The 14,339-nt window shown below is 71.1% G+C and overlaps 2 protein-coding genes across 2 annotated transcripts; one reads left to right on the forward strand and one right to left on the reverse strand.

Moving 5' to 3' along the window:
* Window positions 1-893: 893 nt before the first annotated feature.
* Window positions 894-3,025, reverse strand: CCR10 (C-C motif chemokine receptor 10). The gene is made up of 2 exons (XM_050912089.1): window positions 3,014-3,025; window positions 894-1,976 (listed from the first exon to the last, which is right to left on the reverse strand). Exons 1-2 carry the CDS (start codon window positions 3,023-3,025, stop codon window positions 894-896), a joined length of 1,095 nt encoding a protein of 364 aa, XP_050768046.1.
* A 2,693-nt stretch (window positions 3,026-5,718) lies between these two features.
* CNTNAP1 (contactin associated protein 1) lies at window positions 5,719-14,274 on the forward strand. Its single transcript, XM_050911685.1, has 24 exons — window positions 5,719-5,797; window positions 7,650-7,751; window positions 8,025-8,218; window positions 8,319-8,466; window positions 8,714-8,917; window positions 8,987-9,171; window positions 9,257-9,400; window positions 9,700-9,961; window positions 10,041-10,190; window positions 10,258-10,429; window positions 10,519-10,625; window positions 10,732-10,851; window positions 10,977-11,180; window positions 11,285-11,441; window positions 11,587-11,714; window positions 11,829-11,996; window positions 12,065-12,283; window positions 12,361-12,600; window positions 12,701-12,937; window positions 13,111-13,238; window positions 13,376-13,469; window positions 13,591-13,824; window positions 13,949-13,996; window positions 14,084-14,274. The coding sequence occupies exons 1-24, from the start codon at window positions 5,719-5,721 to the stop codon at window positions 14,272-14,274; spliced, it is 3,915 nt and encodes a 1,304-aa protein (XP_050767642.1).
* The last annotated feature ends 65 nt before the right edge of the window (window positions 14,275-14,339 follow it).

The following is a 14,339-nucleotide window of genomic DNA, read 5'->3' on the forward strand; positions in this document are numbered from 1 at the left end:
ACTGCCCGGGCCGGGCCGGGGGCACCGCGGGGCTGGGGGTACCGGGCCCGGGCCCGGACATCCCCCCACCCCGCCCCGGAGCCGCCGTGGAGCCGGTGCCGGTCCCTGGGCCGTCGCCCTCCGCCCGCCCCCGCGGAGCCCCCGCTCCCCGGCCCGGTCCCTCCGTCCCCAGCCTGTCCCCGCCCGCTCCCCGGCTGCCGGAGCCCCGGCTTGGAGCTCGCCCCGTGTCCGGGGGAGCCCAGGCAGGGGACCGCGGGCACAGGCAGGGGACAGGCAGGGGACAGGCAGCGGACGGCAGCAAGCGCGAGGTTCTGCTGCCGCCTGCAGGCATCCCCCGGCCAGCGCCGGTGGGCACGGGCGGGCGCGGGGCCGCCCCCCCCGCTCCCCCGCTCCCCGCTCTCCGCTCCCCGGCCCAGCAAAACCCCCCGGCAGCCCCGGCCCGTCCCCCCCCGGGGCAGCCCCGGCCCGCACGGAGACGACGCTCGCCCAGCGGGGCTCGACCGGGTTTTATTGTGAGGATGGGAACCAGCTGCCTGCCCGGGCCCTGCTGCGTGCATCCACTGTCCCGAGCTCACCGGCACCGCACAGCCCCCCGCAGCACGCATGACATTGCACGGCCCCCCCGGAGCACGCGTGACATTGCACAGTCCCCCCCCGCCCAGCGGTTCGCTGGGCAGCAGAGGCGCTTGCAGAGCATGCGGGCGCTGCGGGGCTGCTCTTCCCTCTGCCCACGCGTGTGCAGGCACCGTGCAGGTTGTCCGGTGCTGCCCCTGCCAGGCTGCTCTGCCGGGGCGCGGGGCAGGCCCGTGCACGAACGAGGCTCTTCCCGGGGAGCCACGGAAGGGCCGAGCCCCGGGGTGCTGGTCCCTGCCCCGGCCATGGGCACCATGTCCCTACACCACGTCCTGGCAGGTGGAGAGCGATGTCCGCCGGCGGGGACTGGGGCAGCTGGGGCAGCGTGGCTCAAGGGGCCCCACGCAGCCGGCATCGCTGGCCAGCAGCCACAGCTCCCGGCGGAAGCGCTGGCCCAGGAAGGCGTAGAGCAGGGGGTTGAGGCAGCAGCGCAGGTATGCCAGCCCACCGGTGACCAGCAGCGCCAGGTCCTTGCGGCGGCTCTGGGCACAGCTCACCTCCCAGCTGGCCAGCAGCTCGGCCGCGTCCAGCAGCACCATCAGGCTGTGGGGCAGCTGCAGCGCCACAAACACCAGCACGAGGGCCAGCAGCACCCGCAGCGCCCGGTGGGGCTGGGCGCCGCGGGCCGCCAGCAGCGTCCGGGCCACGGCCGCGTAGCAGCTTGCCATCACCAGGAAGGGCACCGCGAAGCCCAGCACGACCTGCACCAGGTTGGTGGCCCCGCGGGCGGCCCGTGAGACCGCGCGGGGGAAGACGACGTGGCAGAGCTGGAGGTCCTGGTGCTGCTCCGCTCGGCTGTAGATGAACTGGGGCAGTGCCAGCAGCGTGGCCAGCAGCCAGGCCAGCCCCGCCGTCAGCCAGCCGTGGCGGCGAGCCCGTGGGCGCAGGCGGCAGGCGGCCGGCACCTGCACGATGGCCACGTAGCGGTCCACGCTGATGCAGGTGAGGAAGAAGAAGCCGCTGTAGAAGTTGAGGGCGTAGAGGCCCTGCAGCACCTTGCAGGCGGCCGTGCCTGGGGACCAGCCCTGCAGCATGTTGGTGATGGCGAAGGGCAGCGTCAGGAGCAGCAGGAGGTCAGACAGGGCGAGGTGCAGGAGGCAGACGTCGGTGATGCTGTGTGCCCGGCGGTAGCGGGTGTGCGTGAGCAGCACCAGCCCATTCCCCACTGTGCCCAGCAGTGAGAGCAGCAGGTAGACGGCAGGCTGGTAGGTGCGGGCGAAGCCCTGCACCACCTGCTTCTCGCAGAGCTCGGGCAGCATGCTGTCCTCCCATGAGTACCCGTCCTCCCAGGGGTAGAAGTCAGTGGTGGCGGTCAGCTCCGTTGAGGCAGGGCTGGGGGTCACCTGCGCAGAGGGAGGCTGAGCGAGGGATGCTCAGAGGCGGTGGCCTGGCCGCAGCGTGCAGCACACCACGCCCAGGGCAGCCCTCCTCCACCCAGCCCCGCTGCAGGGAGCCCAGGCGTGCTGCGGGCCCCGGCCATGCACTCGGGGTGGTTTCCGTCTCACACCCACCTCGAGGCAGCGGGAGGTTTGCCGCACTCAGTCATTGTGAGAGCAATTGCGCACTTCCCAAGCAGCTGCCTGTGGCGCAGAGCTGGTGGGGAGACGTGACCCTGGTCGTGGCGTCCCCAGCACAGCACCACGTCCCGTGAACTAACCATGCACCTGCCATGGGGGAGCTGCTCCTGACATCCCCTGGGGCTCAGCACCCAGCCCACAGCCCCGGTTGCCCTGTGCAGCCAGGCTTCGGGGCTCCATGCCGGCAACCCCAGGTGAGAGCAGCGGGGACCTGCCCAAAGCACCCACCCACCCACCAATGCACCACCCTGGGGACCCCAGTGCCGGCACAGCCCCACACTGCCTGGTCCTGCTCCCAGCCGGGGAGGTCCTGGGGCATCCCACTGCCCTGCACAGGTTGCAGGCAGCTGTGCACAGGGCTTCCAGCTCCCGGCCTCTCTGCCCTGCTCTGGGGTGGAGGGACAGCGCTGCAGCCTGGCACTGGACAGCCGGGACCCCATTGCCACGGAGGTCAGGATCCGGCATGGCTCTGACTCAGAGCAGCCTCACGACGGCAGTTTTGCTCTGGCTCCCATCAGCAAGCCCAGGCGGCCGGGTCTGATCCCCCCACCCGTTCTGGGACTGCAGGTGGGATCCGAACCCAGCGCCAGGGCAGACTGGCGACTCAGCAGCTCCCCCAGCCCCTTCCCTGCTCTGGGCCCCAGGACCTGGAGCACTGGGCACTGCCCTGCATTCCCTGGGGCTTTGCCTTTCAGCCCAAACCCACACGGCTCACAAGAGAACCATTTAAAAGCAACAAGAAAAGCCAGCAAGGGGTCCCCCCGCCTGGCCCCCAGCGAACCCCTCGCCCCGTGGCCCCTCACCTGCTCCTGCATCACGCAGCGGGACTTTTCCCCCTGGCTGGTGGGTCCAGAGCCGTCGGCGTCTCAGCGCTCTGCAACCTGTGGTTTGACCACGTGCTGCTCCTGATACCGAGAGCGGTGCAGAGCACAAGCCCAGCCCTGGGGGAGGAAGGCAAGGAGGCAGATGCGACCCCGCTCCAGAGCCTGTGCTGCATCTTTGACTTTGTGGCTACTATCTGTGTGCCGGGGACAGAAATAGCAGCTCTGCTCAGCCCCTGTCATGTGGGGCTGGGGGACAAGCCTGGGAGCGCCCGGCCGGGGGGAGCGGGGTCTGGCCAAGGGCACCCAGCGCATGCAGGAGACCCCAGCCCACCCCGGGGCTGTTTGCAGCTCCTGCCGCACAGGGGCTGCCTCTGCAGGGCCGGAGGGGAGGCTGGAGGGAACGGGGCCAAGGAGTGGAGCGTGGGCCACTGTGGGCCGGCGCTGAGCCGGGTGCAGGCAGGATGCTGGGCTGGTGGGACCAGCAGAGCTGCGTCTGGTCCAGGAACGGCTCGTCCTGATGGGAAACGTGGCGGTTCCAGGAACTGGGGTGGCCGCTGGTGCAGGGCGTCACCCTTGCCCAGGGGTCCCAGCCCTGCCCTGCACCCCTGCGCTCCTGCACCCCTGCACCCCCGCACCCCTGCACCCCCGCACCCCTGCACCCCCACGGCCCTGTGCCCTCACACCCCCGCTGCACTGGGCAGGCACGTTGCTGGTTGTTGACAACAAAATTCCCAGCTCCTCATTAAGGGGCAGATTAGTTCTTGTGGGGCAGAGGCCCCACTTTCCTCTCCCCAGGGGGGAGCAAATTCATCCCCGGCTTTAATGGGCTTTCGGCCGTTTGCCACGGTAATCCCTCAATCCCCCTTTCCCCCCGCTACAGCCGTCTTTGCTGTGGCTTATCCCAGCTCTGCCCTCAGCCCTCCTGCTGCCTCCAGCCGGGTGCAGGGAGCGGGCAGGGTCCCTGCCAGCCCCGGGAGCTCACTGCCGGTGCCCGTGGTGCAGCAGGGCTGTGGAGCTGCTGCGGCCTGGCTGGAGAGCAGCTGGGCAGAGGCAGCCCAGCCCCTGGGCCCTGGGGTGTCCCCAGGGCTCTTTGCTGGAGGGTCTTTCCCCCTCCCCTGCTCTTTCTGCAGCACAAGGGCACTGGCTGCAGACCTCCGCTCTGTGCCGGCTCTGGGGGTGCCATCCTGCACCCTGCATCCTCGGGGAAGGGGAGGGAGAAGGGTCCTGGGGCAAATGCTGGCCCTATGGCCAGCTGTGGGTGCAGAGCAGGGACCCTGCGTGCCCCCACCGGGCCGTCACAGACCTGACCCAGCACAGGGACGGGATGTGGGGCTGTGGCCAGAGCAGGCAGCACCCCTGGGGTGTCAGGGTAAGGCCAGATGCGGCTGTGCCTCTCCTGGGGATGGACCTGCAGGTGCTGCGAGGGTCTGGGGGAGAGGAGGGCCGGTGCCCGCGGCCCCAGCACATGGCTCCAGCTCCCGGTAGCAGAACTCCTGGTACGCCACCGGCTGCCCTGTGGCCTGGCCGCACCTGGGGCTTTCTGTTCCCTCTTTCACCCACCGGGCCCCGGCCTCGGCTCTGCCTGCGCAGGAAGCAGTGCCGGCACCCGCTGCCCGCAGGTGACAGCCGCGCTGCCCTGCCCAGCGGCAGCCAGGTGCCCGGCGCGGCACTGCCAGGCCTGGTGGGCAGCACCCTCGTGCCAGCGGTGCGGAGCTGCCCGCACCGAGCACAGCCAGGCCGGGCTCCTGCCCAGCACCGGGACCCTGCTTGGACCCAGTGGCCCCCGATGCATCCCCATCCCTCGGGGCTGGGCTTGGGGCGCTGCATGGGGCTCCTGGGAGAGGGGACTCCTTGCAGAGCTGGGGGGGGACAGGGCACCGTGGGGTCTGTGGGGCAGGCAGCGTATGTAGGCCACGCGGCTGCTAGCCCCCCTATCCCCTCCGTGGGTGTCTGGGGATGTTTGGGAACAGACACAGGCTAAATCCTGTCTTCTGCACCACTGGAGAGACGGGCGACCCCAAAACCCGCAGGCCTTAATCTGTGGCTTGATTACAAACTGCCGCCACATCTGCTGTGGGAGGGCTGGCGGGCATCGCTCCAATCCTCCCCTGCCGCTGCTGGCGCGGGTGCTGGGCGCCTGGGACATGTCTGCGGGGGGCCAGGTCTGCGGGGGGCCAGGTCTGCGGGGGGGGGGACTATGCTGCCCAGCCTGGCGGGGGCTCAGGGCAGGGCTGGGCACGGTGAGGGCCGGGGGCTGCGCGGCAACCGGTGATGCCTGGGGTGCTCCCTGCACGGCCCCGCTCGCGCCCACCCCACGCCCTGCGCTGCCCGTGCCCCGCTCTGCCCACGCACCCCCACCCCGAGCCCACCGAGGCCACGAGCCGTGGCCCAGCTGCAGCCCGGGGCGGCCGGCAGCCCCACGCTGCTCTGGGACGGGGCCAAGCGGGGCCGAGGACCGGGGGAACCGGGTGCCCGGCGGGAGCATCCCTCGGGGGCGCGGCAGCGGGGGAGGCTGGGGGGGCCGGGGCTCTGCGCTGCGCCCAGCCCGGCCCCCGCGGCCCCCCCCCGGCTCCCGGGGCCGCCCCCCCCCCCCCCCGCCCCATGGGCGGAGCCGCCGGCCCCGCTCCGCCGCGCGGCTGCAGCACCGGGAGCGGCGGCGCCGAGGGCGCTCGGGGCGCTCCAGCATGGGCGCTCGCCGCCTCCTCGGGCTCCTGCTCGCCGCCTGCGCCGGCCTCCTGCACCCCGGCCCCGGCTGCCTCGCACGTAAGTGGGGCCGCAGTCCCGGGAGCGGCCGCTCCGCACTGCGGGACCGCACCCGCCGCCCCGGCCCCGCACCCCCGAGCCGCCCCAGCCCCCCGAGCCGCCCCCGGCCCCCCCGTTCTCCTGGGCATCCCTCCTTCTCCCCCGGGCATCCCCCGGCACCCCCGGCGCCCCGGGCCGCGTCGTCCCCAAGGTCACCGCCGGACACGGGCGTCCGGGCGCCCCCCCCCCCCCCCGCGCCCTGCCCGGGGCCGCCCCGCCGCAGCCCCCCCGCCGGCGGCACCGCACCCGCCCGGAGGCTCCGGGGGCCCGGGGGCTCCGGGGGCCCGGGGGATCCGGGACGCCCGCGGATGCGCAGGGGTGCCCCGGGCACCCGCCCCGCTGCGCCGCGTCCCCGCGCCCGGCGCGGCCCCGTGTCCGTACCGGGGAGGGGGCTCGGGCCCCGGCACCCCTGGCCCGGCCCGGCCCCGTGTCCGGGCACCCCGGCGGGCGGGGGCAGCCCCGCGGGGCCCGGCCGGGCTCCGCCAGCACCTCGGCCAGCGCCGCCGCCCCGGCCCGGCCCCGCCGCGGGGCTGCAGCGGGCTGGTCCCGGGCCCCGGGGCGGGAGGGGCCGGGGGGGCGGCTGCCCAGGCGCGCGGACGGGGACCGGCAAGGCCCTGGCTTCACCGAGCAGCTCTCTGCGGCCCCTCTGAGCCGGGGCCCTTGGCCCCTTCCCCCAGGGCCGGGGTGGCCCGGGGACCCGCTGGCTGCGGGGGATGGAGGCAGGGGACGATGCAGGCAGGGGGTGATGGAGGCGGGGGTGATGCAGGCAGGGGGTGATGGAGGCACAGGATGATGCAGGCAGGGGGTGATGCAGGCAGGGGGTGATGCAGGCAGGGGGTGATGGAGGCGGGGGGTTGATGGAGGCAGGGGGTGATGCAGGCAGGGGGTGATGGAGGCGGGGGGTTGATGGAGGCAGGGGGTGATGGAGGCAGGGGGTGATGGAGGTGGGGGGTGATGCAGGCGGGGGTGATGGAGGCAGGGGCCATGCAGGCAGAGGGTGATGGAGGCAGGGGGCATGCAGGCAGGGGGTGATGGAGGGGGGGGTGGGGGTGATGGAGGCAGGGGGCCATGCAGGCAGGGGGTGATGGAGGCGGGGGGTTGATGGAGGCAGGGGGTGATGGAGGGGGGGGTGATGCAGGCAGGGGGTGATGCGGCAGGAGGTGGGGGGGGGGGGGGGGGGGGGGGGGGGGGGTGATGGAGGCGGGGGTGATGCAGGCGGGGGTGATGCAGGCAGGGGGTGATGGAGGCACGGGATGATGGAGGCAGGGGGTGATGGAGGCAGGGGGCCATGCAGGCAGGGGGTGATGGAGGCAGGGGGCCATGCAGGCAGGGGGTGATGCAGCATGGGCGCAGCGCGGCTGCCCTTGGCCCTGCAGTGAGGGCTGGGGATGCAGCAAACGCTCCTGGGGCTCCCCGGCTCCGTCCGACCCGGCCGGGGGGGCCCTGCGAGGGGCTCGGGACCTCGGCCCCGCCGGTGCCTGCTCTGCAGATGCCGCGAGGGTTTGCACGGAGCCCCCCGGCCTCCCACGCGGGACACTGCCCCGGCGGGGCGGGGCGGGGCGGGGCGGGGGGGGTCCCGGCGCCCACGTCAGTGCGGAGGCGGCTGGTGCGGTCGCCGGGGCCCGCAGAGGTGTGTCAGCTCCGCTGCAGTGGGAGGGGAGAGCGGGAGCTGGACCCGCCGCGCCGCCGGCCCGCGGGGTCCGCAGGGTCCGTGGGGTCCGCGGGGTCCGCATGGCCTGGCCAGGGGGGCTGCCGCGGGGACACCGCCCAGTTCAGCCCCCGAGCCCGGCCCCCAGCCCCACTCTCCCCGCAGGACCCTGCTACGATGAGCTCGTCGCTCCCCTCTACTCCTCGTCCATCGGTGCCTCCTCCAGATACAACATCTTCTACTCGGCCAGCTTTGCCCGGCTGCACAGTGAGTCCCCCCGTGGGACTGGGGTGCAGACGGGGGGGGGGGGGCGTGGGCAGGGGGTGTCCCCAGCAAGGTCTTCGCTCGCATGGGGCTGAGGGGACCTCGGGTGCCCATGGCAGAGCCCTCAGCATCCCCCAGGAGTGGGGGAGAGCCCCGCAGCCCTCCAGCTCCCACCCGCAGTCGGGTGCTGCGGTGGGGCCAAACAAGCAGCCCCTGCTCAGCCGGGAGCTGCTGGGTGCTGGGCTGTGGGGCCGCCTGAGCCGCTCCCCCCCGCAGGCACCAGCGGCTGGTCCCCCGACCCCCGGGACAAGCAGCCCTGGCTCCAGATCGACCTGATGCAAAAGCACCGGATCAATGCGGTGGCCACGCAGGGAACATTCAACACCTACGACTGGCTGACGCGCTACATCGTGCTCTATGGAGACCACCCCACCAGCTGGAAACCCTTCTTCCAGCAGGGCAGCAACTGGGTAGGGGGGTGCTCGGGGGTCCCTGCAGGAGGGGGTCTCCTGGGGGGAGCGGAGACCCCCAGCCCGGAGCAAGGTGCTGACGGTGGCCTTTCGTCCCCAGACGTTCTTTGGGAATGTGAACGAGAGCGGGGTGGTGCGGCACGACCTGCACTACCCCATCCTCGCGCGCTACGTCCGCATCATCCCGGTGGCCTGGAACCCGCGCGGGAAGATCGGGCTGCGCCTGGGCCTCTATGGCTGCCCCTACCGTGAGTACCCGTCCCGGGGGCTCCAGCAGCCCTGCGCAGGGTGGGACCCTGGCCCGGCCACCCACGTGGCAGGAGACCAGCCCCTGGCTCCGGCACGCCCGGAAAACCCTTTCCCAGAGGGGATTGTGTCCAAGCCGTCTGCAGTCATTAGCTCTGGCATAAACCATAGCAGAAAGGAGAGTTCCCCGTGCCGGGGCGCCTGCTGCTGCGGGCAGTGACGTGGCTGGGGCCGCTCTGCTCTCCCCAGGGTCCCATGTGCTCTACTTCGACGGGGATGATGCCATCTCCTACCGCTTCCGGGCCAAGAGGATCAGCACCCTCGAGGATGACATCTCCTTCAACTTCAAGACGCTGGAGCAGGATGGGGTGCTGATGCACGGGGAGGGCTCGCAGGGCGACTACATCACGGTGGAGCTCAAGCAGGCCCAGCTCCTCCTGCACATCAGCTTAGGTGAGCCGGGGCCGGGGGGCCGGGGGGTGCGGGGCCGGGGGGCCGCTGGCTGAGGCTGCCCCTCCCCAGGCAGTAGCCCGCTGCACGCCAGCGAGGGCCACACGACGGCGGCGGTGGGCAGCCTCCTGGACGACCAGCACTGGCACTCGCTGCACATCGAGCGCTACGGCCACCACGTCAACCTGACGCTGGATGGGGAGGTCAAGCGCTTCCGCTGCCACGGCACCTTCGACCAGCTCGACCTCGACACCGAGGTGGGTGTGGCGGGTGGGGAGCTGCTGGGATGCTGACCTGTGGCATCCCCCGCCGAGGGGCTGACCCCCTCCCTCTGCCTCCCAGCTCTTCTTTGGGGGGGTGATCGACCAGGACAAGCAGCACCTCACCTACCGGCAAAACTTCCGGGGCTGTGTGGAGAATATCATCTTCAACGGGGTCAACATCGCCGACCTGGCCCGGCACCGGACATCCAACATCCGCTTCGAGGTCCAGCCCTGGGGGCTGGCCCCTTCCCTGGGGGTCCTCAGCCCCGCTGTGGGGTGACCCCTTCCCCGGGGCCAGGCTCCCCCCCGCTGCTGTGGGGTGACGCGAGGCCGGGCAGCGGCTGTGCCAGCTGAGTGGCGCCGCATCGACCGTGCGAGGTCGTCCCTGGCCCGGGGCGCCTGCCCGGCACTGCCAGGCAACGGGATCGAGCGGGGGTGATCGGGGCCAGGGCTGTGGGGATGGGGGGGCCTTCCCGCTGCGGGAGCATCCCCTTCCTCACCACCTCCCACGGTCACCCCCAGGGCAGCGTGGGCCACTACTGCCAGGACCAGCTGAACACCCCCATCACCTTCGCCGGCATCAACAACTACGTGCGGGTGCCGGGGATCCCGCGGAGGAACCGCCTGGCCGTCAGCTTCCGCTTCCGCTCCTGGGACACCGCCGGGCTCCTGCTCTACACCAGCTTTGCCGACCGCCTGGGCTCCCTCGAGGTGGTGCTGAGCGAGGGGCAGGTCAACGTCTCCATCGCTCAGCCCGGCAAGAAGAAGCTGGAGTTTGCCGCAGGTGGGCTGGGGAGCCGGTGTGGGGCTGGGGGCCGGTCTGCTGGTGGTGCCTCCCCATGCTCCCTCCTCTCCCTGCACAGGGCATCGCCTGAACGACGGCTTCTGGCACTCGGTGCAGCTGGTGGCACGGGACGGCTCAGCCGTGGTGACCATTGACGATGATGACGGTGCCGAATTTCGGGTGGCGCACCCCTTCCAGCTCCGCACCGGCAGCCAGTACTTCTTCGGAGGTGGGCGGCGGGCAGGGGCTGGGGGCAATGGGTGCCCGGGGGCCGCTCACCCTGCTGTGCCTTGCAGGCTGCCCCAAGCCGGCCTCGGTCACCGGCTGCCGGTCGAACCAGACGGCCTTCCACGGCTGCCTGCAGATGCTGAACGTGGACATGCAGCCCGTGGATGTGGAGCTGCTGGTGCAGCACCGGCTGGGGCAGTACTTCAACGTGCTCTTCAACGTCTGCGGCATCACGGACAGGTAGGAGTCGGGACAGGGGCGCCTGCTGGGAGCAGGCGGGGGCCGGGGGGCTGCGCCGGTGCCGGGACAGGAGCCCTCTGCGCCCTCAGGTGCACCCCCAACCTGTGTGAGCACGACAGCCGCTGCGTCCAGTCCTGGGACGACTTCATGTGCATCTGCGACCTGACGGGGTACAAGGGGGAGACCTGCCACAAATGTGAGCCTGGGGCCTCGCGGGTCGGGGGGCAGGATGGGCACCTGCAGCTCCTCCCGCTGCCCAGTGCCCCCCTCGCACTGACCCCAGCCCTGTCTCCTTCTTCCAGCCCTTTATAAGGAGTCATGCGACGCTTACCGGGTCAGCGGGAAAACCTCGGGGAACTACACCATTGACCCAGACGGCAGCGGGCCACTCAAGCCCTTCACGGTGTATTGCGATATCCGAGGTGGGGGGTCCCTCTGCCCAGTGCCCCCAGGGACCAGCCCCTGCCTGTGTATCGGGGATGGAGCAGGATAGAGGGAGCAGGGGTGTCCCAGGGGGCCGGTCCTAACAGCCCCCCTGCCTCCACAGAGGACCGAGCATGGACCATCATCCGGCACAACCGCCACTATGCCACGCGGGTGACGGGCTCCAGCGTGGACCAGCCCTACCTGGGGGCCGTGGAGTACTGGAACGCCTCCTGGGCCGAGGTCTCCGCGCTCGCAAACGCCTCCGAGTACTGCGAGCAGCGCATCGAGCTTCACTGCTACAGCTCCCGCCTGCTCAACACCCCCTGTGAGCACCGGGGGCAGTGGGGCCGTGTCGCAGGGCTGTGCCGTGGGGCCGTGCCGTGGGGCCATACTGTGGGGCCATGTCCTCACCCTCCCCTGTGCCCGCAGCCGGGCTGCCCTTCAGCTTCTGGATGGGCCGACACAACGAGCGGCACTACTACTGGGGGGGCTCACGGCCGGGCATCCAGCGCTGCGCCTGCGGGCTGGACAAGAACTGCGCCGACCCCAAGTACTTCTGCAACTGCGACGCCGACCACGCGCTGTGGTGAGCCGGCGGGGGCTGCGGGACGGGCACTGCGGGCACAAGGGGGCACAGACTCTGGGGGCTTAGGGGGGGGGTCAGCAGGGGTGCGGGCTGGCGAAGGGGCAGAATCGCCTCACGGCTCCTCCGACGCGCGCGCCATTTGCAGGAGGACGGACAAGGGTCTGCTGACCTTCGTGGACCACCTGCCCGTCACCCAGGTGGTGGTCGGAGACACCAACCGCTCCGGCTCCGAAGCCCAGTTCCTGCTGGGGCCCCTGCGGTGCTACGGAGACCGTGAGTGACCAGATCTGTGGAGGGTCCCCCGTCTGCAGAGGGTCCATGCCTGTGGGGGTCCCGTGCCCGTGGAGCGTCTGTGCCCATCCCTCACTGCCCTCCTGCTCTCCGCAGGCAATACCTGGAACACCGTCTCCTTCAACAGGGGCGCAGCCCTGCTCTTCCCCACCTTCCAGGCCAACCACAGCCTCGACATCTCCTTCTACTTCAAGACCACTGCCCTGTCCGGTGTCTTCCTGGAGAACCCCGGCTCCCGAAACTACATCCGCGTCGAGCTCAACAGTATGGGCGGGCTGGGGGTGCGGGGAGTGGTGGGGCTGGGGGCTGCTCCCTACACCATGTCCCTGCAGCCACCAGGGATGTGGTGTTTGCCTACGACATCGGGAACGGGGACGAGAACCTGACAGTGCGGTCGGCGGTGCCCTGGAACGACGACGAGTGGCACCAGGTGAAGGCTGAGCTCAATGTCAAGCTGGCGCGGCTGCGGGTGGACAAGCTGCCCTGGGTGGTGCGGCCGGCCCCCCCGCAGAGCTTCGTCCGCCTGGACTTCAACAGGCCCCTCTACGTCGGTGAGAGCCCCCGGCTGCGTCCCCGCGTCCCCAGGTCCCCTCGTGCCACAGGGTGCTGAGTCTCGGCCTCGCTGCAGGCGCGGCGGAGCACAAGATGCGCCCGTTCTTGGGGTGCCTGCGGGCGCTGCGGATGAACGGGGTGACGCTCAACCTGGAGGGCAAGGCCAACGAGACGGAGGGCGTGCGGGTCAACTGCACCGGCCACTGCCAGGACCCGCTGGTGCCCTGCCAGAACAGCGGGCTCTGCGTCGAGCGCTACAGCCACTACAGCTGCAACTGCAGCGTCTCCGCCTTTGATGGGCCCTTCTGCAACCACGGTGAGCGGCTGCGCCTGCCTGCACCGAGGGTGGGGGCCCTCCCTGGGGCTGGGATGGGGGAGGAGCTGGCGCTCCCGTCACCCTGTGGGTCTCCCCGCAGACATCGGCGGGTACTTCGAGGAGGGCACCTGGGTGCGGTACAACATCCTGCCGACGTCGCTGTACGCCGCCCGCGAGTTCGCCAGCATCGTCAGCAGCCCCTGGCAGCCCCTGCCCGGCTACAACCTCACCAGCGAGGAGGTCAGCTTCAGCTTCAGCACCACCTCGGCACCCGCTGTGCTGCTCTACGTCAGCTCCTTTGTGAAGGACTACATGGCCGTGCTCATCAAGGACGATGGTAAGGGCAGGGCTCCCCTCCCCAGGGCTCACCCAGAGCCTGCGGGGACCTCCCCAGGCGCTGGGGCCACACAGGACCCTGCTCCACCCTGCTGCCAGTCACCAGCCCTGCAGAGGGGGTGGGCTCGCTCACCGAGAGCCCAGGCATCGCTGACGGCCCCGCTCTGCCCGCAGGGAGCCTGCAGCTGCGCTACCAGCTCGGCACCAGCCCCTACGTCTTCGCCCTCACCACCAAGCCAGTGACGGACGGGAGGCCCCACCGCGTCAACATCACCCGCCTGCACCGCACTCTGTACACCCAGGTACGGGGCCGGGGCATCCTCCCCACCGGGGCCCTGGGGGCTGCGGGGCTGGGGGTCAGGCTGGGAGGCGGCACAGGCAGGGATGCAGGAGGCGGAGGAGGCTCAGCGGGCGCTGACGCCGTGTGCCTGCCTCCCAGGTGGACTATCTCCCCGTCATGGAGCAGCAGTTCTCCCTGTTTGTGGACAGCAAGCTGGACTCGCCCAAAAACCTGTACCTGGGGCGTGTGATGGGTGAGCTGGGTCCTGCCCTTGGCCGCCCCCTCCCATGCTGGGATCTCTGGGGTCTCCTCTGCCCAGCATGGTCCTTGCCCTCCGCGGGGGATGAACCTTTTCCTTCTGTGCCCCCCCCCAGAGACTGGCGTGATCGACCCCGAGATCCAGCGCTACAACACGCCTGGCTTCTCAGGCTGCCTCTCGGGGGTGAAGTTTAACAGCCTCGTCCCCCTCAAAGCCATCTTCCGCCCCACCAGCGTCGTGCGGCCCTACAGCATCCGAGGGGAGCTGGTGGAGTCGAGCTGTGCCTCCATGCTCCCCCTCACCACCATCCTCATCCCTCCCGAGATGGACCCCTGGTACATGGGCACAGGTAGGCACCGTGGTGGGACCCCAGCGGGGAGGCAGCCCCCCCAGCAAGCATCAGCTGCGGAGCGGATGCTCCAGCACAAGACCCCGCTGCAGCCTGGTCTCAGCCGCCCACTCTGTTTCTGCAGAGTTCCCCCACGTGCACGACGACGGCTGGCTTGGGATCATCATCGGGTGTAAGTGAAGCGCCTGGCCGGTGTCCCCCCCACCTCTGCCCTGGCCCTGCGCCTCCCCAGCCCCTCACCACTGCCTCTCCCCCACAGTTGTGACCTTCCTGCTCCTGCTGCTCGGGGGGCTGCTGGTGCTGCTGTACTTCTACTACCACCGCTACAAGGGCTCCTACCACACCAACGAGCCCAAGGCCGTCCAGGACTACGGCAGCGCTGCCAAACCGCTGTCAGTGCGCAAGGACCAGAACCTGCCCCAGATCCTGGAGGAGGCGAAAGGGGACTAGCAGGGCCGGGGGGTGGAACGGGCTCGCAGCCCCCGCAGCCCTGGGAGCCGCCCGGGGACGAGCGA

This window comes from Gymnogyps californianus, chromosome 28 (assembly GCF_018139145.2).
Source record: "Gymnogyps californianus isolate 813 chromosome 28, ASM1813914v2, whole genome shotgun sequence".
Classification (NCBI taxonomy): domain Eukaryota; kingdom Metazoa; phylum Chordata; class Aves; order Accipitriformes; family Cathartidae; genus Gymnogyps; species Gymnogyps californianus.

What these genes read in the sequence shown, in the direction of transcription:
- CNTNAP1 (XM_050911685.1), top strand. Translation starts at nt 5,719, where the DNA reads ATGGGCGCTCGCCGCCTCCTCGGGCTCCTGCTCGCCGCCTGCGCCGGC. An exon ending in CAGCTTTGCCCGGCTGCACA is followed by an intron (nt 7,752 to 8,024) that starts GTGAGTCCCCCC and finishes TCCCCCCCGCAG; the next exon opens with GCACCAGCGGCTGGTCCCCC. An exon ending in CAGCCAGTACTTCTTCGGAG is followed by an intron (nt 10,191 to 10,257) that starts GTGGGCGGCGGG and finishes TGTGCCTTGCAG; the next exon opens with GCTGCCCCAAGCCGGCCTCG.